Source organism: Coregonus lavaretus (assembly GCF_964263955.1).
Source record: "Coregonus lavaretus genome assembly, chromosome: 34".
In the NCBI taxonomy this organism is placed as follows: domain Eukaryota; kingdom Metazoa; phylum Chordata; class Actinopteri; order Salmoniformes; family Salmonidae; genus Coregonus; species Coregonus lavaretus.
The window spans coordinates 11,224,612-11,249,540 of NC_140021.1; the positions used below are offsets into that span (position 1 = coordinate 11,224,612).

Below are 24,929 nucleotides of genomic sequence, written 5' to 3' on the forward strand. Positions count from 1 at the left end.
CATTTCCATCCATATACTTCTTAGCATTGTCTGCAAAGTGTAACCCTCTTCAGGAGAGACCAGCCATGAACAGACCCCTTTATAGCAGCAAGATGTCCAGTCCAGTAGTCATTCTATAATGACTGCTGGAGGTGACCTTCTAAAGCTACCAGGTAACATTATAACACATCTCTTCTATCCAGTCAGCGGAACAGTGGGTCTGATGGACCAGGTGTCCCGGTCAGGGGTGAGCAGTGATGCCACAGATGAGAGCCTCCATGGGGGAGTACAGGTGGAGCTCTGAGGAACATGAGGTAAGATCCAGAGAGCCCTTCGGTTTACCTGTCCATGACTATCATGCACTGACCCCTACATAGTATAACATGCCATGAAGTCTGCCTATTCGCCCACCCATACAAACATAAACCCACCATGAGGATGATGTAGCTTTAATTAGGAATTATTGATGCTATGGTTTTTAGAGATATTATTTAATGTATACTAACTTCAAACTGCACTTGCACTGTAGCACTTTTGTACTTTGTATAGTTTTATTTAATGATCTCGAGGATGATTTTCTCCTGATGGTGTTTGTCTGTTTTAATGTGGTGAAGCCAGACACATTTCCACATTGTGTGGACAATAACGTTTCCTGCCCTCTAGTGGAGAAGACGTTCCATTACATTCTGACCATTCTGCCATCTATTATGCTGACATCACTTCATCACATTTAGCTTTTGTCGCGATGTACTAGTGACAGTGTACAAAGCTCATGGGCCGATACTGTTTTTCAGCTACATTAGTGTTCAGTTCTTGGTCTTCTCTGTATTTAATGAATAGCGAGAGCATATTGACCAACTGTCACTTTAATATATAATATGTATATACACACTGACTGTACAAAACATTAGGAACTCTTTCCATGACAGACTGGCCAGGTGAATCCAGGTGAAAGCTATGACCACTTATTGATGTCATTTGTTAAATCCGTTTCAATCAGTGTAGATGAAGGGAGGAGATAGGTTAAAGAAGGAGTTTCAAGCCTTGAGACATGGATTGTGTGCGTGTGTGCCATTCAGAGGGTGAATGGGCAAGACAAAATATTTAAGTGCCTGGTAGTAGGTGCCAGGCGCACCAGTTTGAGTGTGTCAAGAACTGCAACGCTGCTGGGTTTTTCACGCTCAACAGTTTCCCCCGTGTGTATCAAGAATGGTCCACCACCCAAAGGACATCCAGCCAACTTGACACAACTGTGGGAGGCATTGGAGTCAACATGGGCCAGCATCCCTGTGGAACACTGTTGACACCTTGTAGAGTCCATGCCCCGACAAATTGAGTCTGTTCTGAGAGCAAAAGGGGAAGCAACTCAATATTAGGAAGGTGTTTCTAATGTTTTGTACACTCAATCTGCCTTCAGAAAGTATTCAAACCCTTTGACTTTTTCCACATTTTGTTGTGTTACAGCCTGAATTTAAAATGGATTCAATTGAAATGTTGTGTCACTGGCCTACACACAATATCCCATAATGTCAAAGTGGTAATTTATTTGTTTTTTTGTTGTTTTACAAATTAATAAAAAACGAAAACTGAAATGTCTTGAGTCAATAAGTATATTCAACCACTATGTTATGGCAAGCCTAAATAAGTTCAGGAGTAATAATACGCTTAGCAAGTCACATAATAAGTTGCATAGACTCACTCTGTGTATGATAAGTGTTTAACATGATTTCTGAATGACAACCTCATCTCTGTAGGCCAAATATACAATTATCTGTAAGGTCCCTCAGTCAAGCAGTGAATTTCAAACACAGATTAAACCACAAAGACCAGGGAGGTTTTCCAGTGGCTAGCAAAGAATGGCACCTATTGGTAGATGGGATAAAAACATATATACAGTACAAGTCAAAAGTTTGGACACACCTACTCATTCCAGGGTTTTTCTTTATTTTTACTATTTTCTATATTGTGGTAAATTCAATTGATTGGACATGATTTGGAAAGGCACACACCTGTCTATATAAGGTCCCACAGTTAACAGTGCATGTCAGAGCAAAAACCAAGCCATGAGGTCGAAGGAATTGTCCGTAGAGCTCCGAGACAGGATTGTGTCGAGCAACAGATCTGGGGAAGGGTACCAAAACATTTCTGCAGCATTGAAGGTCCCCAAGAACAGAGTGGCCTCCATCATTCCTAAATGGAAGAAGTTTGGAACCACCAAGACTCTTCCTAGAGCTGGCCGCCTGGCCAAACTGAGCAATCAGGGGAGAAGGGCCTTGGTCAGTGAGGTGACCAAGAACCCGATGGTCACTCTGACAGAGCTCTAGAGTTCCTCTGTGGAGATGGGAGAACCTTCCAGAAGGACAACCATCTCTGCAACACTCCACCAATTAGGCCTTTATGGTAGAGTGGCCAGATGGAAGCCACTCCTCAGTAAAAGGCACATGACAGCCTGCTTGAAGTTTGCCAAAAGGCATCTAAAGACTCTTAGACCATGAGAAACAAGATTCTCTGGTCTGATGTAACCAAGATTGAACTCTTTGGCCTGAATGCCAAGCGTCACGTCTGGAGGAAACCTGGCACCATCCCTACGGTGAAGCATGGTGGTGGCAGCATCATGCTGTGGGGATGTTTTTCAGCGGCAGGGATTGGGAGACTAGTCAGGATCGAGGAAAATATTAACGGCGCAAAGTACAGAGAGATCCTTGATGAAAACCTGCTCCAGAGCGCTCAGGACCTCAGACTGGGGTGAAAGTTCACCTTCCAACAGGACAATGACCCTAAGCACACAGCCAAGACAAAGCAGGAGTGGCTTCGGGACAAGTCTCTGAATGTCCTTGAGTGGCCCAGCCAGAGCCCAGACATGAACCCGATCTAACATTTCTGGAGAGACCTGAAAATAGCTGTGCAGCAATGCTCCCCATCTTAACCTGACAGAGCTTGAGAGGATCTGCAGAGAAGAATGGGAGAAACTCCCCAAATACGGTTGTGCCAAGCTTGTAGCGTCATACCCAAGAAGACTCGATGCTGTAATCGCTGCCAAAGGTGCTTCAACAAAGTACTGAGTAAAGGGTCTGAGTACTTATGTAAATGTGATATTTTTATATTTTATATTTAATAAATTAGCAAACATTTCTAGATACCTGTTTTTGCTTTGTCATCATGGGGTATTGTGTGTAGATTGATGAGTAAAAAAAACGATTTAATAAATTTTAGAGTTAGGCTGTAACGTAACAAAATGTGGAAAAAGTCAAGGGGTCTGAATACTTTCCGAAGGCACTGTATATATGAAAAATAACTGAATGCAGCAGTTTCAGCCAGCACGACCTCTGTACTATAGTAATTACTATTCAAATGAGCTTTGTGATTATAATGTTATCTCTGCGGCCTGTCAATCAGATGTCCGACCGTCAGGGCCAGTGTCTGGTCGCCCCCCATGCCCTGCCGGCCCCCACCTACAAACAGAGGGTTGAGGAGTTCAAGAAGCTGTTCAGAAAACTGCCTGAGTCAGAGAGACTCATCGTGGGTGAGTTACGTGTGTGTGAGAGAGTGAGAAATGGAGAAAGAGGGAGAGAGATGGGAGAGAGGCCCCATCCAGAAACGGACTCTATATTATCATAATCTCTCAAAAACAAAACATATCGGCACCTCTCTCACCTGCAACTTCCCTCAGCAGACTTCCTTTATACAGTTTACCTGCATATACCAGCACACCTGTACTATACTTACTTGTGTCAAGGTGCGTCCCGTGTCTTTTCCCAGACTATACCTGTGCCCTCCAGAGAGACATCCTACTGCAGGGACGCATCTACCTTTCGGAGAACTGGCTCTGTTTCTATAGCAATGTGTTTTGGGGGACAAAGGTGAGCTCACACATGGGGGAGAGAGGTAAATGGGGAGAGACGGAAAATATAAATAAAATATAGGAGTTTTCTGTTTAGGGGATTAATTAATCAGATCATGATATGCTGTAAATATGTGTATGTATTGCATTATTCTGGTCGTGTTAAATGTGTTCAATGTTCTCTGTGGTTGTAGACGGTCATATACTTTATTTAGAGAGTTGGGCCAATGCGGTTTCTCTCTGAACGTTCCGAGAGCGCCACTTTCTCCTCAATAGCCGTTGCTAAGTGATAACGCTTCCGCATTGTGCTGTTTATTGCTGATAGTTTTCAATACTTATGAAGATGTCCAGTGAAAGCAGATATGCAATTTGTTGACTTGGATACACATTATCCCGAATCCTAATCAATAAAAATGTCTGTTAAATACGCTGCTCTGTTTTGCTTGTTTACAGTGGGTCATTTCATAGGGAACTGTCGGAGGACCTCTTGTATTGTTCCAGCACCAACATGTAGAGAATAAAGGCGCTAACATGGCAGAACTCTCTTAATATATGGCTCTGGTCGTAGCCTTGAATCTGGAAGTCATCACTGTGCTCTGTGGTCGTAGATAGCCTTGAATCTGGAAGTCATCACTGTGCTCTGTGGTCATAGATATTCTTGACTCTGGAAGTCATCACTGCTATATTGTTGTATATAGCCTTGAATCTGGAAGTCATCACTGTGCTCTGTGGTCGTAGATAGCCTTGAATCTGGAAGTCATCACTGTGCTCTGTGGTCGTAGATAGCCTTGACTCTGAGGGACATCAAGGCCATGTACAGAGAGAAGACAGCACGGCTGATCCCCAATGCCATTCAGATCTGCACAGACTCAGAGAAGGTACAGTACAGTCACTCAAACACCACCTGGGTTCTGTTCAATATCCCTGGACAGTTGCACTAACGCCCTGGACCAGAGCTAAGAGACCCTGTCCTTTTCATGGTTTAACCCCTCAAGCAACATTTTTTGCTCAAGAGTAGGCCTACAGCTGCAGCACTGACAAAATAACATGTTCCTCATCCCTTCTGTCTATCCTAAATGCAAACCAATGGATGGTTACCACTGCAATAATATTAACTCAAGCGTCTGTCGCTCTCTTCCCTACAGTTGTTCTTCACTTCCTTCTCAGCCAGAGAGAAGAGTTACCAGGGAGTGTTCCGGATGTGGCAGAACACTCTGATGGACAAGGTGAGGCACAGTTCAGCGACTTCATAACCTTACCTTACTCACTGGGGCTGACTTCATAACCTCACCTCACTCACTGGGGCTGACTTCATAACCTCACCTCACTCACTGGGGCTGACTTCATAACCTCACCTCACTCACTGGGGCTGACTTCATAACCTCACCTCACTCACTGGGGCTGACTTCATAACCTCACCTCACTCACTGGGGCTGACTTCATAACCTCACCTCACTCACTGGGGCTGACTTCATAACCTCACTTCACTCACTGGGGCTGCATCCCGAATGGCACCCTATTGCCTATAAAGTGCACAACTTTTTTATTTGGTTATGTTTTATTGAACCTTTATTTCAGTTAAGAACAAATTCTTATTTACAATGATGGCCTACCAAAAGGCAAAAGGCCTCCTGCGGGGACGGGGACTGGGATTAAACAATGGCATTTCTATGACAAGGATATTTATATGAACAGTAGGAGTTATGCTAAGCACAGATCTAGGATAATCTTCCCCTCACGCAATCCTACCCTTGCTAATAAGGAAATCATAGGACGATAATATGGTAATAAGCAAAACTGGGGAGATTGGGAGGTTCTCAATTGGTTTGCTCAACTCTTCCGTCCTCCCCTCCTTTTGAAAAAGGTCAAAGGTATATAAGGAGAGGAACTGTGGAAACAAATGCACTTGTATGAAATGACTATCCTTCACTTGTGCATCATCATACAAAGGATGTTTACAGGGGTAGAGTACCTAATGAAATGTGTAAGGTAGTAAAAAGACGTAGCTAGTTGTGACATTTTCTAGATAAAAGGATAAGTAGCATATTGTTTTTATATATGTGTATGCTTTTCTCCTCCGAGTAAACAACTGATTCAAAGGGGTTGTGGCGGATCTCAAAACTCTTCCGAGAAGGACTCTGGTAGAATACTCCTGTGCTTCCTCGGCGGGAGGAGGCTATCGAGGAGGCGAGAACACTCCTCCATTCGCCTACTAACTAATTGACACTCTCCTCGACCACTTATCGGTTTCCGGGTCACGGAGGAGAGAGGACGGTATTTTGCCCACATTAGAATATCTCATCGAATGGCTCTGGGAGAATCTCTATTGTATACTCCTCGCCTCCTTCTCAAAACCCATTGGATGGAAAAGCCAGAGGTCCCATACCCACTAACCTTCTCCTCCAATGGGTGTTGAGGAGATGTGTAGAGAGGACCCGAGGAGGATGCAATTGAGATTCACCCATTGATCCAGTTACATGGACACCAACTACTAGATAACCCCTCACCATGGATACTACCTGGTTATCATAGCTCTAGTCTGTCATTTCATGCAACCTATCCGGATTCCTATGTAGTTTGCAAGGCTTCTGTGACTTTACCCTGGCTGACTGCAAGGCTTCAATAGACTTTACCCTGGCTGACTGCTCTAATCAGTCCTGAGTAAACACCATGCTCCTTTGACTGGCCCTAAACGAGGTTACCATGTCATTCAGTTCTTATGCTGTATACAAGGGGAAGTGGCAGGCTGAATATTCATAATGTTTTTTTTTTTGTTTTTTTTTTGGGGGGGGGGGGGGATGGATCAGCTTAATATTGCAGATAGATTGTATCTTCTATCAATGTAATTGTCTGCATCACTTCCAATCCCCCATGTTTTTTTATATATATACTCCCCTTTATTACTTTTCAACCCCGCCATCCTTTCCCTACTTGGAGTAAATTAGTGAACAACAATGCCCAGGCCTCTACTTCCGGTCTATACTTACTATCTACACCTTACATTTACATTTTAGTCATTTAGCAGACGCTCTTATCCAGAGCGACTTACAGTTAGTGAATACATATTATTATTTTTTATACTGCCCCCCTCCCCGTGGGAATCAAACCCACAACCCTGGCGTTGCAAACGCTATTCTCTATCAACTGAGCTACATCCCTGCCGGCCATTCCCTCCCCTACCCTGGACGACGCTGGGCCAATTGTGCGCCGCCCATGAGTCTCCCGGTCGAGCCTGCATTCGAAGAGCCTGCATTCGAACCAGGATCTCTAGTGGCACAGTTAGCACTGCGATGCAGTGCCTTAGACCACTGCGCCACTCAGGAGTAGACCTTATGGACAGAGTACATTTTACAATAATTATATTATATATATAATATATATATATATATATATATATATATATATATATATATATATATATATATATATATATATATATATATATATATATATATATATATATATATATATATATATATATATATATATATATATATATATATATATATATATATATATATATATATATATATATATATATAATGTTTTCTTTCTTATAATGTACTGGCTCTTTTGATAGCAAAGTTGAGATAAAAACATACAAGGACCTAGAATGAATGCAACTTATTGTGGCAACTAGTGCAATATGGAAGACTGGACCAAGGGAATTAAGCTGTCAAAACAACCCCACAATAACACTGGTGTGGCTCGGGAGTAAGCGAGTGAAGGTAAAGTTCAATGACCCCTCAAGGTGTGGCTAGGTGGGTTAATTTGCATAAGACACAGACGCTGCCCCCGAGAAAGCGCTGTCGTTTCATTATCTCGCCATTCTTCAGGGGAACAGATCTGATTTCCGTTGCCGCTGAACGTTCACGAGCTTGGCATCTAATATAGCTTTTATCGAAGCTACCTATCTTTCTATCAATGGGCAGAGCGCTCTTGTTCCTATTGTAGGGCTAAGCGCCTAACTTCCTGATTGCTTTGTGACGGTGCACAGGTTATAGTTCAGTCCAGCTACCAGACAGGTATACATAACAACTGTTGGGAAAGATCGAAATAGCTACAAAGTAAGTAAAATAACTTTAAAATTGCCTTTTGTGATGATATAAATTATGATTAGCTGTGCGCAGTTTGGATTAGGCAAAAGAAACCGTGGTTCCATATGGCCGCTTTCTTGACTAGATTCTGTTGCATGGGAAATATATATATATATATTTTTGACTCATAAGTGGTCAACTATTGAACAATCTCGCAAAAGATTTTTTAAGTAATCTACATTTCCTTATTACGCATCACGGTGTCCATAAACATGCTATTTTGTAGGTATTTATCAATAGCTACAGGGTACAATTTTCACTATGAGCAAGGTAGCAGCCATCTTTTTGTCAGTTCTTTATAAAATTGTTATTTTTTAAATTGGCTGGTCATAATTTAATTCCAATCAAAGGTTGTAGTCTACAATGCGTGTGTTGTTTTTTTTTTTCAATCTCTTGTGACATCAGTGTGGTTGAGTAAGGAGCAGGTTAGGGCTGTTCTGTTGAATTTAAACTAGGACACTGGAGGTAGTGTGAGATTCATACACCGGTGGAAGATGGTTATCTTGTTACAGGAAGCCAGACAGAGGAATTCATCCTTATAACTTTTATTTTGATTGAACTTTCGCACGTTATAGCCTACAAGTAGCTGATTGGGGGTGACACTACCAGGAAAGCAGTTGCTTTTCCGTGATAACAGAACTCTATTCAAGTGCCACTGTTTGCCGTGTACCATCTTCCGCTCTCTCTCCTAGCCACTGACTAGTTTGGCGCTGTGGCAGATGGTCAAGCAGCACTATGGTAATGACCTGGGCCTGAGTCATGAAGAGATGGAAAGTCTACAGACATCAGCCGAATCAACCACGCAGACACACACCAGGTGAGGAGGACCACACACACCTGGATCTCTCTCTCTCTGTCTCTGTCTGTCTGCACAATGAACAACATACACTCACCTACATCTCTGTCTGACACATTTCTTCAACCTGTTTACCCACCTGGTCTGTGGCAGCCTGACCATGATGCCTGGTGGAGAGGACTCTGGGAGGCTGGAGAGGCCATCTACTCTGCGCCTCCAGCCAGGGGATCGGGGCTCCTTTGAGCTCACCACGCCCCAGGGAGAGGACCTACCCTCACCCCTCAGACAGAGCTCTGTCAACTCAGGGAACACAGTACGACACCTCTTTGAAGTCACATAGATCACGTCATTACACTCTTTTTGTTTATAAAGCCCTGCTCCACAAACTTCCGACTTATCTAACATCACTGTTAACATTTAAAATGACAAGTCATCAAACCCGTTCACAGGGTTGGTTAACTCTGTAGACTCCTTTGGTGTCTAGAGAATTAGGTAAATCAGCCTTTAATTTCCTTGCACCTTACGTGCGGAATGATCTACAATACAGTTTAAAATGGGAGGAATTGGTGCCTCTAGGGCATTTCAGACAGTTGTTAGGGGACCTTTTTACTGAAGAATGTGTCTGTTTTTATGATTGTTTTGCTTTTTGTGTATTTTATTGTGTATATGAATGTGTAGTTGCATGTGTTTATTGTATATTGATGTGTATTGTGGTGCTATACAGGCCTCATCTGGAAAAGAGACCTCTGTCTCAGCATTGACTCCCTGTCAAAATAAAGGTTCAAGAAAAATTCTCACACAAGGCTTGGATGATATCAAGTGATCGCCTTAGTCATATTGTCTCCACATATTCTCTTCATTGTCTAATGAGTATTGCAAGTGAATGACCAGTACATTGATGGCATTTATAGCAAGGCTTCCATAGCCAGGGAAGAGTGACATTGCCATTGTGTGTGTCCTACAGGATGATGCTTGCAGCACCTCGTCTCGGCACACTCCTGACCCGTCCCTGGACCGCTCTGCCCCGGAGCGGGTCTCCAAGCGCTCTGAGCTCTCTCTGGACCTCAACTCTAAGTTGGACCGCTTCTCTGAACAGAGCGGCTCGGAGAGTGCAGAGGAAGGTGAGAATTACCACCCACTGTGTGTGTGGGTGTTCATTGGTTCTACCCAAAAGGCATGTGCGTGGTAGTACTATTGACCCTCAAATGTGTTTGTTAAATGCATGCTACTTTAGTGTTTGTTTGTTTTGATGCTAGTGACGCCATCTTAAATGTGTTTGTAGAGGCATTCCTCTGATATTCTGCTACCCCCCCTGTAGAGGAGAGGAGGTGTGTGTCCCAGCAGCATGGCAGGCTCTATGTGAACAGGGTCTTCAACATCAGTGCAGAAAATATGTTTGAGCTGCTCTTTACCGAATCCCACTTCATACGAAGATTCATGAACGCCAGGAAGATCACCAGTGAGTCATCTCCCCATCCACCCTGTTATAAGCCACAGTCCTATCCTCTGATTTAAGACGGACTAGTCCTTCAAGCTATTTTTTTAAATGCGACTGTCCAAGCGTTGTTCTAATGTCTTTGTGCGTGTGTGAAATATTTGAGGCCTTCCCATCTCGTTGCTTAACTGTGGTACCAAATGAAGTAGTAGAAATGTGTTTTGTGTTCACCTACGTGTGATTGTCGTCAGATGCCATCCTCGCCCCGTGGCAGAGTGACGCGTCAGGCTCCATGAAGAGGAGTCTCAACTACACCATCACCATCACAAACCCTCTGGTGGGCAAGTTCTCCACCGCCACAGAGAACCAGGTGAGCCTAGGTCTGCACGGCGTGTGGAGTGTTTTTAGTAGTGCAGGTGTGTGGAAAGTGTTTTGAGGTAGTGTTTTCTCCAGAGTGTGTGTAACTCCTCTGTTGTCCTGTCAGATCCTGTACAAGGAGTCCAGGGAAGGTCAGTATTACCTCGTCGACTCTGAGGTCTACACACACGACGTTCCGTACCATGACTACTTCTACACTCAGAACCGCTACTGTATCATCCGCCATTCCAAACGCAAATGTCGACTCAGGTGAGCAGCAGAGACAACACAGCCTTTCGACATAATTATCTGCTCGGTTTACTTTAGGGTAAAGACTTTCAGGGTATTGGGGTTGAGCTTCTCGTTGCGCTCATGGTCTCTTTGTTCAGTCCAAATGTGCCTTTACATGTTTTTTGTGTGTCAAAGACCAATCAATATCCCCTAGGAAAGGTAAATTCACTTCCAACTATTGTGGGCCAATGTATTGTTGATTCCCTTCTCCCTGATAGCTATTGGTCAGTCTGAAGCCGAAGATCAGCAGTGCTGTCTGTGTACAGCCCTCCAGGACATATCTTCCAGCTTTATTGGAGTTATTCCTCTAGGGGCATAAAGCCTCCTATTCTCATATCCTAGGTCTGTGACTTCATAGCACCTATTTGCTGTGCCCAGTGGTTGACTGACTTCTTTTAATAAATACTAAATGTTTGGTACTTCAGAGTTTGTGGTTACTAATTACCCATTACATAATTTGAATATAGATCATTTGATTACTATTCAATTACAACTGAAGAGTTGATGTGTTCAGGGTGTACACTGATGTGAAGTATAAGAAGCAGCCGTGGGGGCTGGTCAAGTCCTTCATCACCAAGAACTCTTGGAGTGGCCTGGAGGACTACTTCAGACACCTGGGTAGGCAGTAGGCTGCTGCAGCCCTGGAGATCTATTTATCTCTCTCTCTCTCCACTCCCATCTTTCAGAATATCAGTCTGTCTTGTCCCCTCTTTCTCTGTAGTTGTTCAAGTCTCTCCTTGTTTGAGTGTACCTTCCTCTGAGAGCCCGTCTTCCTGCCTCTTCACTTCTCTATCTCCAATGAGTCTCTCTGCATGTGAGTGTTGGGTTAGCCATAATAGGCACCTGCTCTCTATGTATGTTGCTGCTTCACTGGTTTGTGTCCAGCTCCCTCTCTCCTATAGTGTATAACGACCAGTCTCCCTCCCCTTCCTCTCACCATCCCCCTATCCTCTGCTCTTCTCTTAGTCACCCTCTCCAGTCTCGTCAGATTACATTAGATCTGAATCAAAGCCCTGCACTCACACTGACAGTCCAACTCTCCTCATGAGATGTCGATTAGAACCCCCCGTCCCCACAGACTGCACGGCAGTCCTCTCTACATAACCCCTACCACTTCTAGTCATCTATTGACCCTGTCTTCCAAGCCATTTGACCCGACTTTTCCTTTGACCCTATGTCATCACAGAATCGGAGCTGATGGAAGAGGAGGTGGAGCTGAACCAGGGAGGCGGAGACCCCGGTAAGATGATGGGCGGGTTGCGTCATTGGCGGAGGAGGACGTTCAGTCGGACACTACATGATCACCTGAAGCCCAGCAAGCAGTACGAGCCCGACCTAGACACTCACAGAGAGGGCAACACGGGTACATACATGTTCTGTTATTTAACCCTTAACAACCATCTTCTGACACACAGATAACATTACACGTACTATATGAGTGCATGGCACAAACACTCAATCAGTCAAATGACCTACAATATACACAGTCATCTGTCTTCCATTCAAGCTGTGTCTCCTGTAATGACTGTACCCCTCTCTCCCCGGTTGTATGTCAGATCCCATAGAAATGAATGGTCCACATCGGTGGAACATCTCTACCATCGTAGCTGGGATGAGCGTCATGTAAGTCAACACCACCAGTCAACACTCAAAGGGTGTAGCTGTAAATCATGCACTTTTTCTATTGTCTGTCTGTGTTTGAGTACTTTCTTCTATGAGTACATTCTGCTTCATGAGCTCAAACAGTACTTAGGTGCAGTATATTAGCCAGTTGTTTGTTGAACTTTGTCAGGTAATCAGAAACCTCATTGCCTCTCTCTGTCTGTCTGTCTGTCTGTGTCTGTGTCTCTGTGTGTGTGTGTGTTCCCAGTCTGCTGATCCTAACAGTGCTGAACCTGGGGTTGTTCTTTAAGCTGTGGGCCATGGAGGACGTGGCCACCCGCATGTATCTGAGCACCAAGCAACGCCTCCGGGAGAGGACCGAGCGCAGGTAAGCTGCTGCACACTGGGCGAAGGCCTGCACTTACTTTTCACATTACATTTGAGTCATTTAGCAGACACTCTTATCCAGAGCGACTTAGTGTATTCATCTTAAGATAGCTACGTGAGACAACCACATATCACAGTCGTAGTAAGTAAATGTTTCCTCAATAAAGAAGTTATCAGACAGGTTAGTGCTAGTAGAAAAAGTCAAATGCTAGACAATCTATAACCTAACCTTAACCAAACACCTAACCCTAACAATTTTAACCAATTAAAAAACAAATCCAGTATATCGGTTTGCACGTCAGCCACGCCCCCTTAGCATTCATCCAAGTCAGGAAAAACGTTGTTTCACCATTTCCTGGAGTAATCACTGATCTGACAGGATTGGGTTGTTGTGGAATTCTCTCTCTCTCTCTCTCTCGTCATGCTGACTATGTCCGTCTCCTCAGTTTTGCCCCTGACTTCTTCCCTGGACCGGCCCCGCAATACAGGACCAGAGAGGAGACTTTGCTGCTGAAAGCAGTACTGCAGGACTCCATCAACCTACTGGAGCAGGTCAGTCAGACGACCAGCTATGTTTGTGTTACAGGCTCCCAAATTATACCTGCAGGTGTTTCTGTGTGTCTGTACAGACAATGACAATTTCTTTCCTCTCCTCTTTTCCCCACAGCTCCGCAGATCTCTGTCGCTGCTTCAGCAGAAATTTGTAACCAACAGAACAGCAATCCTGCAGTGACGCTGTCACACCTGGGGATCTCACTGCGCCCTCTGATCCCTGGGGTTGTAAAGGCTACAGGGACGCGCCTCTGAGGACTCTCTCTCGTAACCAGGGGCATTGCTATAGGGACGACCCACGCACAGACTTGTTACTAAGCGCAACAACGGTATTAAAGTCCCAGGGCCTTTAATAGTGTGGTACCAGGTAGATGGATGTTTTTATAGCTCAACTGTTGGCACTGCGGAGGAAGAAAATGGTTCACTGCGTACCCCTTCCATTGCCAAGCCAATCACAGCAGATGTGAGCCAATGGTGTGATGAGTGCAGCAGATGAGCGCCAATGTTTTGATATAAATAAATGTCAATGTAAGGAATCCATGAAATATTTTAACTTTTTGCACAGTGCTTTGTGTACTTTTTATGGTTTCTAGATTCATTTTGAATATTTTTTTTTCAATTCGAAAGCTTTCTGAATGTAATTTAATAATCTATTTGGATGGCCATGGGTTTCTGCTCTTGTGAATAATTATGCAGTAAAAAAAAAAAGCTTTTATTTTATTTTAGCCTTGGATGGTTTGGTTTTGCAGCTGGTTTGTAGATGTACAGCAGACCTCAATATCAGGGTTGTGTTCAGAAGGGTGCAATGTTCTGAACGCTGCAGATATAAATGCCTTTTATAAAGCTGTCATGAAACCTTATTCTACATGAGTTTGTTATACATAATATATTTATATCTGAACGTTCTGTAACGTTGCACCCCACTGAACGCGCCCCAGGTGAACTTTCTCTGGAGAATTTGGTTAGAGCCAAAACATCCCGATGTAATAATACTGATTACATTTAGTTAATCCTGATAGCTGTCCCATGTAGGCTAGACTAGAGGGTTAGTGGCTGTTCTGTAATTAATATTCCATCCACATGACACACCCATTCAAGAAGCCACAGCACTAAAATGCTGCACTGCTTTTGTGTACGTCCACTATAAGAATGTGTTGTTAACTTTGTTTGAATTATGACTGTAAATGACCATTTACAATGACAAATGTTAATTTGTGTGTGTGTGGGGCGGTACAGCTTCAGACTGTATGTAACACCCACCCTTATTGTTTTATAATAGCACAGGAATCTTCCTACCGTTGTTACATGGCATCACTATGAACCATTGGATGGGAATAGTTTACACACACATCGTGTACTCACACACACTGTATAATTTGTTTTCCAAACTAACCATTTATGAAGTTGGATTATGTTGGCTATTTTGTACATTTGTTAGACAAAGATGTAATGTATTGTTGCTTTGAATAAAGAAACAATTTCCTGCCACATGTTATTCTTGTCGATGTAGGGTGGGGGGCAGGTTATGGGTATGGCCAGGCTAAAAGCACTGTAAGTCAGCATAAGACATCTTTCTACTTTTAACATACTGCTCTAATCACATTTGTGAATGTGTGTGAGAGCGAGTGAGATTGAGGTTATGTCACTCTTATCAGCACAAATGCAAGGTGGTAGTAAAACTGTTAGACTTGTAACCAAGATGCTGCATATTTAGTTACAGTAGTTGAGCAAAGTCCTTATGTGTAAGAGCACCCGCTGTCTTTGAAAATGAATAGGCAACATTTCTGTGGCTGTTGAAATATACTGTCAGAAGAGACAACAGTGGTTAAACTTCCAGGGGACCTAATGCAATTTGCTTCATTCAAGATCATACGAAATCCACCATACCTCAACACCTCACTAATGTCACAGAAAGGAGCCTTAGCTCTCCAGTTGATAGGCAATACTTTGCCAACAACTGATCTTTGACCTTTGCTGAAACAATAACTCGGCTTGGGACCGAAATAGCCTTCCCTATAACATTTTACGTTTACATTTTTGTCATTTAGCAGACGCTTTTATCCAGAGCGACTTACAGTAGTGAGTGCATACATTTTCGTACGAAAATATGTCTATGGGTTGAACAGTTAAAATAAGCTTAATGTTTGCTTATTTCATTGAACATGCTAATGTTGATAGACAGTACACTAGTCTTGATGCAGATTGGTAAAAGTTCATCTGAGGGAAAGAAAGGGTTACCCCCTCTATTGACGGCAGAAGTATGAAGGAGAAACTGTCCTTGCAACGCTAGACAGCACAGGCAGGCCTGTTGCCGCCTACTGACTAGACAACCCCAGCGACGGAGGAGGTGTAGGCTATGTTTGGACCTCTGCGCTTCATACATACATACCAGCGGAGAAGACTATCTCTTAAAAAGTAGAATGGAGTGACTATAGCTAGGGTTCCAGCGTTTTCCATGGTAGCCTCTACAGCAGTGACGCGCGTGGTCTGGGATAGGAATGACTAATACATCGGAAGGGGGACGAAATAGCCTACATACCTTGTTTGATTAACAACAGAGTAGGCTAAACTTGCAACAGGACAGTCGGGCAGGTATGCTACGTGATTTGCATAGCTACATTCAGTTTGGTATTTTTAGACATGTGCGGTTGTGAGCAACGTTATCCTGAGGCCAGTCTAATTTCCGCGCCAGTTCAGTAGTAGACCGTTTCTAATGTACCCTAGCCTACAGTTTCCGTTTAAGGAAGTAGGTACCTATAGGTAGCCGATATGACTTTTCATCAAACTACATGAATACAGGTGATGTTATTTTCTATTACACGTTGTCTGTTCTGTTCACGAGGGGGTTAAGTAGAGTGAAATGATAGCCCGCTATTGTTTACACAACGATGGGCTGGCTACTTTGTATCCAGGGGTTTAAGCAGATGGTCTAATTGTCTTTTCCAGGCATAAGCGGTCGCTAAGGACCCCAGCAGCTACTGGTCCCATTTTTTTTCCGGAACTCAGTGCGTAATTCTTTTTGTAAGAATAGTTGAATAAAACAGGTGCCATTTCGAAATGCAGCAGCAGTTTTTCTCGTGTTATGTCAGGCAAATATATTTTTTTATTGGTAGTTAGTCTACCCAGCTATTGAAACTTGTAGTAATCATGACTGAATACCGACCGGGCACACAGGGCACGTGCCCAGGGGCCATGACCTCCAGGGGGCTTCCATTTATTTTGTTATTAATTCTCACTCAGATATCATATTAACAAGGCTAGAGCCAGCCCTGCTACTACTACAGAATTCAGCTACATAAGATTGGTAGTAGAAAAAACATAAAGCCTAAATGCAGTCACTATTCTCTGTAGGCTAACCTAGAATTAAACCTGTGGGCTTCATTTTCTAGGAAATTGGGAACCTTTTGAGTAAGGAAAGGCCTTTACTACATGGCCATTCCCTTTCCCTGCGAATGCCACAGCATATGTGGTTGATAGGCTACACAGCAGCCTCCTTCATAGACTAGCTGGCAGACAGCCCAATCTGTCTCCCTGCCGTCGAGCCCAAAGGGCGCATTGGAGACCCCCGAGAAACGAGCCTCTCCCGCTCAAATCAGTTGGTTCGGATTTCCAATTACAGCCAATACCATATAGAGCTAACAAGGAAGCTCCCTCCTCATCCTCCTCCTCACCTCCCTCATTTGCAAGACATCTCCCACTGGTTTGCACTGAGCAAAATAAATAGTCCCATTTATCTGGTACCTGGGGAGCCATCGACCTTGCTTCCTGTGATTGAGGAGGTATTGGTGGGCTGGGTTATTGTTATAAAGGACCGGTCACAGTATGTGGAAACCGTTAACCACGAGTCCCTGCCACACATTTACTTCTTATCTATCTGCATCCCAATGAGAATAGGACATACCTACCCACTCTCACTCACCCTTCATCTCTGCAGGAGACTGAACACTTTACAGGCTGACTGGCTGTCCGTCATGAAGAAGCGAGGCGTTGGAGCCGGATGAGCCTTTATGCTGCTGTGAGTTTGTGGACCGTAAGGGGGGGCGGAGCCATGTGGCAGCCTGCTACTGTGACTGTGAGGACCTGGGTGATGCCTGTGACAGGTGAGGGAGTGGCTTACTCATCTATAGCCAGTTACCTTCACACTCTTAGCTAAAGATTCTTCATCCAGTTTGGCATCACATCAGAAAGTAAATGTCTGCTTCTCTCCCTCAGATGGCTGAAGAAAGAGCCCCAGAAGGCAGACTCACTGTCCCGTCTGGTTACCATGGTGACCGACCACTTCCGTGTTCCCTGGTTCTGGGGCGGAGCCCGGCGTGTCCATCTATCGGTGCTGCCCCCGCTGCTCCTACTTCCTGTCCTCCTACACATCGCAGCCCTTCACTTCCTGTTGGGCATGGTGGTTCTGAGCGCTCTACTGGTCCTCGTTCTATGGTACTAATACGCCACCCACCGTAAGAAGGGCCGGACCCTGTTCTTCCTCAGCCTGGCCCTGTTCTTCCTGGGCTACATGTAGTACCTCTTCCTCACCGAGGTCTTCTCCAGGGGGGGTGTAGGGCTGACCCAGCTGGGTACAGTGACCCTGGGGGTGGCCCTCACTCTGGCCGCACTCGTCCACACCAAGAGAGAGCCCGACTACGTCCACAGCACGGTGACCTATCACAGCTCACCTCCGGACAGAGATCCCGCCCACACCGGCCTCAACGGGGTCGGGCAGGAAGTGTTGTTAGCCGATCGGGGGAGTGGGTCGGAGCAGCAGGACCAGGGGGTGGAGCAGAGGGAGAGTGGGCGGAGCAGGAAATGGTGCTCTGTGTGCAGGGTGGTGCGGCCACCCAGGGCGGGACACTGCAGGATCTGTGCCATCTGTGTCCTGAGGCTGGACCACCACTGTGTCTGGTGGGACCCCTTAAAACACCTCAGTCTCTGGAAAGGAGGCTCTTCTCTGTAATTTAGGATACATGCCATGTCTAAGCAGTGTCATGCCAGGCCTAAGAAGCAATGTTTAAGCAATTATCAGTGACATTATCTTGTCTCTGTGTCATCAGCCATAGGCTTGTGTGTCTGAGTCACACTGATCTGTAACGCAAACAATTGTGCAAAAAAACGAACATTTTCAAACACTTGTTCAGACGTGTGTGTTGTGTTTGGAGTAATCAAGGGTTCTAAGTACATCTTACATTGTAGTCATTAAGCAGCAGATGCTTTCATCCAAATTACAAATCCGAGCTGTACTGTGTGTGTAGTGTAACTCCATGGTCTCAGTACAGTGTATTGTCTGTCTGTGTGTGTCGTGTCCGTCATGTCGCCACTGTGGCAGGATAAACAGCTGTGTGGGCCAGGCCAATCACTGCAGCTTCCTGTTGATCTCGGTGTATGGGGACTGCGCAGTGTGTGTCCCCAACAGGACCTGCTCAACTGCCCAGGCGTCTACAATCAGTACAGGTAACACAGATGCACAGTACACACATAGACACCTACCCCATTCATAGACACTGAGTACTTTAGCACCTACTGACGATAGTATTTTCTGACCGGGGGAGTTTTGTTAGAAGCCCCAACGGTTGCTCTAAACATTAAGACTCATCGCTTGCGGTACTGTTTTGGAAACATATCAGCGAGAAATCATTTTCAAAAAACAAAAGGTAAATTACTTCACACCTTTTATAGGGTTCGGGTTAGTGTTACCACACAGCCATATCTCCATGTTACAGCGCTTGTTTACAGAGGACAGACGGAAGACAGAGCTGCCACCTGTGCTAATCAGCTATCTAGCGTGCTCCGAACACCTGTGTGTAAGCTAACTGGGGAGGAAGTGTAGTTCGTCAACTGGAGGCACGCACAGTGTATGGATCTGTGCAAAACTGCTACAGTAATTGTATATTTTTCTTATTTGAAAGATTCTTTCTCGCTGACATGAAAGATAAGGGGGCATATCAGCATATGTTTCTAAAACTTTTTAGAAAGCAATGATTGTTGACGTTTCTAAACGTTAAAACACAGCGTCGGAATTGTAGTTTAAACGGAGCCAAATGTGGGCGAATGTAATGGCTGACAACCCTACATACGGAGAAGGGTTTTCGAGCGCCAACACACACCATGCAGTATATAATGCACACACACATGATTAGCTCACGCACATACACTATTAGGCATTAGAGGCTAAAATGAGCCTGTGAAATGAGGCGGTGTAGATCAATAGTGTCCTAAAATACCCACTGGCACACAGCCAAATAGCTTCCTGGTCATGCTATAAGGGAACAAGTGGTTTTTAATTGCATCAAAGCAGTCTTTTTTAATTTAATTTAATTTTTTTTATAAATCTGGGATGTTTAAAGCTGTGATGTTTTGAAATAACCAGGTATTTATAAGGGTAATGTAGGTTAATTTAATTTTCTATAAGAGACTTCATCATATCTCCTCCAACCAGGCCTACTCCTTTATAAACTACTGACCCAGATTTACAGAGTATGTGGCCCTGCCGGGTTTATTGTGTAAAAGTGAATGTGTGTGTTTGCTGATAATATGCATTTTGATGTGTGTGTAGGGTTGTTCCATGTCATTTCAACAAGCCATGACACCCACCATCTCAGATTGTCCTGAAATCATTTTTGTAGTTAGAAACATAAGATTAGCATTCCTGCAACATTATTTTGTTGAAATATAATTTGATCTCTGAGAAATTAAGCTAATTGATTGCACCCAAATTGGCAATTCTAATTTATAGGACTCATATTATTCAATGAAAATATTACCTAACATCCAATTTGGACCAAACCTTTTTTTTAAACATGAGTAAGACATGAGGAATCCAAAGATATTGTCAAAAGCCACCCACGGACCCCCCCCATGCCAATTATTAATAATTAATAATAATAAGTCATTTAGCAGACGCTCTTATCCAGAGCGACTTACAGGAGTAATTAGGGTTAAGTGCCTTGCTCAAGGGCACATCGACAGATTTTTCACCTAGTCGGCTCAGGGATTAGAACCAGCGACCTTTCGGTTACTGGCACAACGCTCTTAACCACTAAGCTACCTGCCGCCCAATCCACCCCAACAAGGAAAAAACGATCAGTTCTCTATATCTGACAAGTAGTATGGAGCTGCGGCTCGGAGTATTGTTTCTTCATCCTATGTAATGTATTCTCAGTGAATTTAGTGATGTTTTGTCCCCACTGACCAACTCCATATTAATGCCCATGATTTTGGAATGAGATTTTTGACGAGCAGGGGTCCACATACTTTTGGTAATGTAGTGTATATTAGCATTTTCGCACTTCATATCCAAATCATCTTTAAGTAACATCATGGAGTTACACAATCCATTTTTAGATACTTTAGGATGATTTGTACATGAAGTGTGAAAATGCTAATATAGGTACCATTGACTTGTGGATTTGTACCACACACTGTTCCTTGTCCATAAACTGTTTAACCAAGATGTCATTTTTTTTGGGGGGGGGGAATAGTTCTGACCACCATGTAGTGGTCAGAACCTGGTAATATCAGGATGTAGGATGGGACATAAACCTAACAACTTCAATAACTAATTTCTCTGAACGGGGAAAAAAACATCACTAAATTCACTGAGAATACATTACATACAGTGAGGGAAAAAAGTATTTGATCCCCTGCTGATTTTGTATGTTTGCCCACTGACAAAGAAATGATCAGTCTATAATTTTAATGGTAGGTTTATTTGAACAGTGAGAGACAGAATAACAACAAAAAAATCCAGAAAAACCAAAAATGTTAAATTGGTCTACAATCTTGTCCCTGACATCCTTTGAGAGCTCTTTGGTCTTGGTCATGGTGGAGAGTTTGGAATCTGATTGATTGATTGCTTCTGTGGACAGGTGTCTTTTATACAGGTAACAAGCTGAGATTAGGAGCACTCCCTTTAAGAGTGTGCTCCTAATCTCAGCTCGTTACCTGTATGAAATACACCTGGGAGCCAGAAATCTTTCTGATTGAGAGGGGGTCAAATACTTATTTCCCTCATTAAAATGCAAATCAATTTATAACATTTTTTGACATGCGTTTTTCTGGATTTTTTTGTTGTTATTCTGTCTCTCACTGTTCAGCAAAATCAGCAGGGGATCAAATACTTTTTTCCCTCACTGTAGGATGAAGAAACAATACTCCGATCCGCAGCTCCATATTACTTGTCAGACATAAATAACTGATACTGTATACTCATTGTTGGGGAGGGGTGTGGGGGGTCCGTGGATGGCTTTTGGGCATTTCTTTGGATTCCTCATGTCTTACTCATTGTTAGAAAATGTTTTGGTCCAAATCGGATGTTACTGTAGGTACTGTATTTATTGAATATTATATGAATCATATACGTTCAAATGGCCAATTTGGGTGCAATCAATTAGCTTAATTTCTCAAGATCAAATTATATTTCAACAAAATAATGTTGCAGGAATGATAATCTTATCTGTTTCTAACAAACAAAACATTTTCAGAACAATCTGAGATGGTGGGTGTCAATATCCTTTCTTGTGCTTTTTGAGGTGGAACGACCCTGTAGTGTAACTGTATAATATTGTCCACTATTCAGCACTGTAACGAATGGTCTCTTGCTCAGCTTTGTGTGTGTGTGTGGATGTTCAGCCTTCCCTATCCCATTGGCGTTTGCAGATCTGTAGAAACGAGATTGGTGTTATCAATAGGGTGTAAGCTCCCCTTAGCCCATTGTTAACACATCTGTTTCCCAAAAATAAGGGGTGTGGGCTAGTGACTAGGGATTGTTATCAGGAATATACAAGTAATATCCTTCTATTGGTGTCTAAATGGGGCACAATCACACCTTCCCCCTTTCCACTATGTTAGTGTTCTCATGCAAAATGGCTGCCATGCAACACCCATGTCAGTGCTACACATTGGTGGTGGATGGGGTGCATTGCTGCACTATAGTTTACAATTAATTTAAGATCTAATGAATACCGTTCATGTAGTTTTCACTTCAATTATAATTCACTGTTTGCGCATTTGCCCACACCCATAAGCTGTCTTCCAAATGATATTATGAAAGGACAATGTAAATGTTTCTCCAGTCGTCAGGTGGCTGAGCTGAAGGAGAGCTACCAGGAGAAGGACCATGCCTACCAGCGGGCGCTGGAGCGTGATTACGTACCCCTTGATGAGTTCATCGCTGAGCAGTAGAAAGTAGAGGTACTAGACACTGACTTTAGGTGACTAACAAGGTCCTGCTACAACCACCTGCTCAAATGGTCAGATATGAATTCTGTCAATTTAGACCAATGTGTTCTGTTTCGGATAATTTAGGGCCAAATCTTCCAAGTGTTTGCACCCGTTTTATAATAAGTTTTCTATGGTTTATTTCCTCTGGGAAGTAAAAAACGAGTACCCCTGTAGCTCAGTTGGTAGAGCATGGCGCTTGCAACGCCAGGGTTGTGGGTTCGTTTCCCACGGGGGGCCAGTATGAAAATGTATGCACTCACTAACTGTAAGTCGCTCTGGATAAGAGCGTCTGCTAAATGACTAAAATGTAATGTCAATGTAAAGTGTGTGTGTTCCAGATCAGCGCTGTGTTTCACCTGTGCGTGGTACAGCAGCATAGTGACAGGTGACCTGCTACACCTGCAGCTCATCAACGTCAGCTACAACGTAACAGAGCGAGAGGCACGCACCCCCCTCCGAGACAAGTCCGCCCGCAGCCACTACTGGGGCCTTGTCGTCGACACTGGAGTCTACACATGGTTTCCGTTGGCAACTGGGCGGAGTTTCTGACCATGGGAGAAGGCCTGCACACACCCTCGCCCAGCCTCACTGTCTTGGTGTAGCTGAGCTGCTCAACATCGTCATTGCATCGTTAGAAGTGATTGATCAATTGGACGATCCAGGTAGAAGTTGCCCACAGAAACAGATCTATTTTACCCTCATACCACAGGAGGCTGCTGAGGAGAGGACGGCTCATAATAATGGCTGTAATGGAGCGAATGGCATGAAACGTGGAAACTATGTGTTTGATACCATTCCACTAATTCTGCTCCAGCCATTACCACGAGCCCGTCCTCCCCAATTAAGGTGCCACCAACCTCCTGTGCCTCAAAGAATCCTGACTTGAACTGTTAGGGGGAAGAACACAAAACTGACCTTGGATCAGTGTCTAGGGGTAACTTCACCCTCAGTGATATGGGCAGGAGTTGAATGATGCAGCTGCTGTACTTTCTTTCACCAACAGATAGCAGCATATCTCCACACCTCAGACTCTTCTGACCGCTATCTCCATCTCTCCCCAGTTGTTCCAATTATTTATATATATATGCCATTTTAGCAGATATATATATATATATACACTATCTGCATATATACACTAGATGACTGACAGGAGGCGTTGTTTTGAAGCCACTGCACCTCCATCTTGGCACTCCCCCACCATTGTGACAAATATTTTGGAATCTATAGAAATGCATTTACCAAATGTCTACATTAGTTTTTGCAAAGTTTATTCTGTTACAGACACCTTTAATGCATACTTTTAAATTACACTGAACAAAGATATGAAGGCAACATGTAAAGTGTTAGTCCCATGTTTCATGAGCTGAAAATAAAAATCCCCAAAATGTTCCATGCGCACAAAAAGCTTATTTCTCTCAAATTTTGTGCACAAATTTGTTTACATCCATATTAGTGAGCATTTCTCCTTCGCCAATATAATCCATCCACCTGACAGGTGTGGCATATCAAGAAGCTGATTAAACAGCATGATCATTACACAGGTGCACCTTGTGCTGGGGACAATAAAAGGCCACTTTAAAATGTGCTGGCTGCCAAGTGAGTGGGCCCATGGCTTCACTCCTGCCCAGTCAATTGAAATCCATAGATTAGGGCCTAATACATTTATTTCAATTGACTGACTTCCTTACATGTTGCATTTATATTTTAGTTCAGTATATTTTGTGAGCTAAACATAAAAAATTTAAATAAATCCTTAAAGGATAATTTCTTGAAAGTATTAATGATACTGTGACCAAGTACCAAAAAAAATCCTAAATACACTTAATTTTGGCCATGAAACATTTAAATGAAATAATGTAGAATTCCATTCATTTCTATGGAGGACTACTGCTACTGGGGAGTGCCAATATGGCTGACCGGTTGCTTCAAAGTCTCTCATTGGCGAATAAATGGCATCAGCAATCCAGGGTTTATACTGTGTAAATCATTGCTTTCGCCACAGTCCGTGCCATGGTGAAACTTACACCTGTAGATCTGAAATAATTGAATGGTGAAACTTGCTAACCAACCAGAAAAACAAGGTGAAGCAATTCAGGCATTCTTGAAAGTCAGGAAAATCCTTGTCCTGCAAAGAAACATTATTTTTATAGATGGAAAAATAGATTTTGCAAGCAGTAGGCAGTTATAATTAAATGTGGAGTGGAGCTTTATAATTGATGACATCACGTGCACTGCGTAGGACCTTAAATCATAATGTATTTGAAAAACACAATTTCCATAATTTGTCGCAATAAAGAAAGTTTGACAAAATAAAAATCTACCCCTGTCGAACAAATAAAAATGTTGTCGATCTTTAGAACATTTCTCCTATAATGTATCTGCCGT

The 24,929-nt window shown here is 43.4% G+C and overlaps 1 protein-coding gene and 1 pseudogene across 2 annotated transcripts; both read left to right on the plus strand.

Annotated features, from left to right (window-relative positions):
* Positions 1–202: 202 nt before the first annotated feature.
* LOC311109062 (protein Aster-C-like) lies at positions 203–14,825 on the plus strand (the record flags this gene model as incomplete). The annotated part of the gene is given in 18 exon segments (XM_084151848.1): positions 203–252; positions 254–293; positions 3,376–3,502; positions 3,739–3,839; positions 4,603–4,698; positions 4,966–5,046; positions 8,610–8,734; positions 8,867–9,026; positions 9,678–9,834; positions 10,032–10,172; positions 10,400–10,518; positions 10,633–10,775; positions 11,311–11,414; positions 11,983–12,159; positions 12,353–12,419; positions 12,667–12,786; positions 13,232–13,337; positions 13,453–14,825. Coding segments are annotated over 18 exon segments (1,980 nt in total). The 3' UTR covers positions 13,519–14,825.
* Positions 14,826–14,868: 43 nt separating this feature from the next.
* Positions 14,869–23,146, plus strand: LOC311109276 (palmitoyltransferase ZDHHC23-B-like; annotated as a pseudogene). Its single transcript has 5 exons — positions 14,869–14,888; positions 17,272–17,437; positions 17,550–18,230; positions 18,652–18,776; positions 22,883–23,146. The product of its transcript is annotated as a palmitoyltransferase ZDHHC23-B-like (transcript).
* Positions 23,147–24,929: the final 1,783 nt, after the last annotated feature.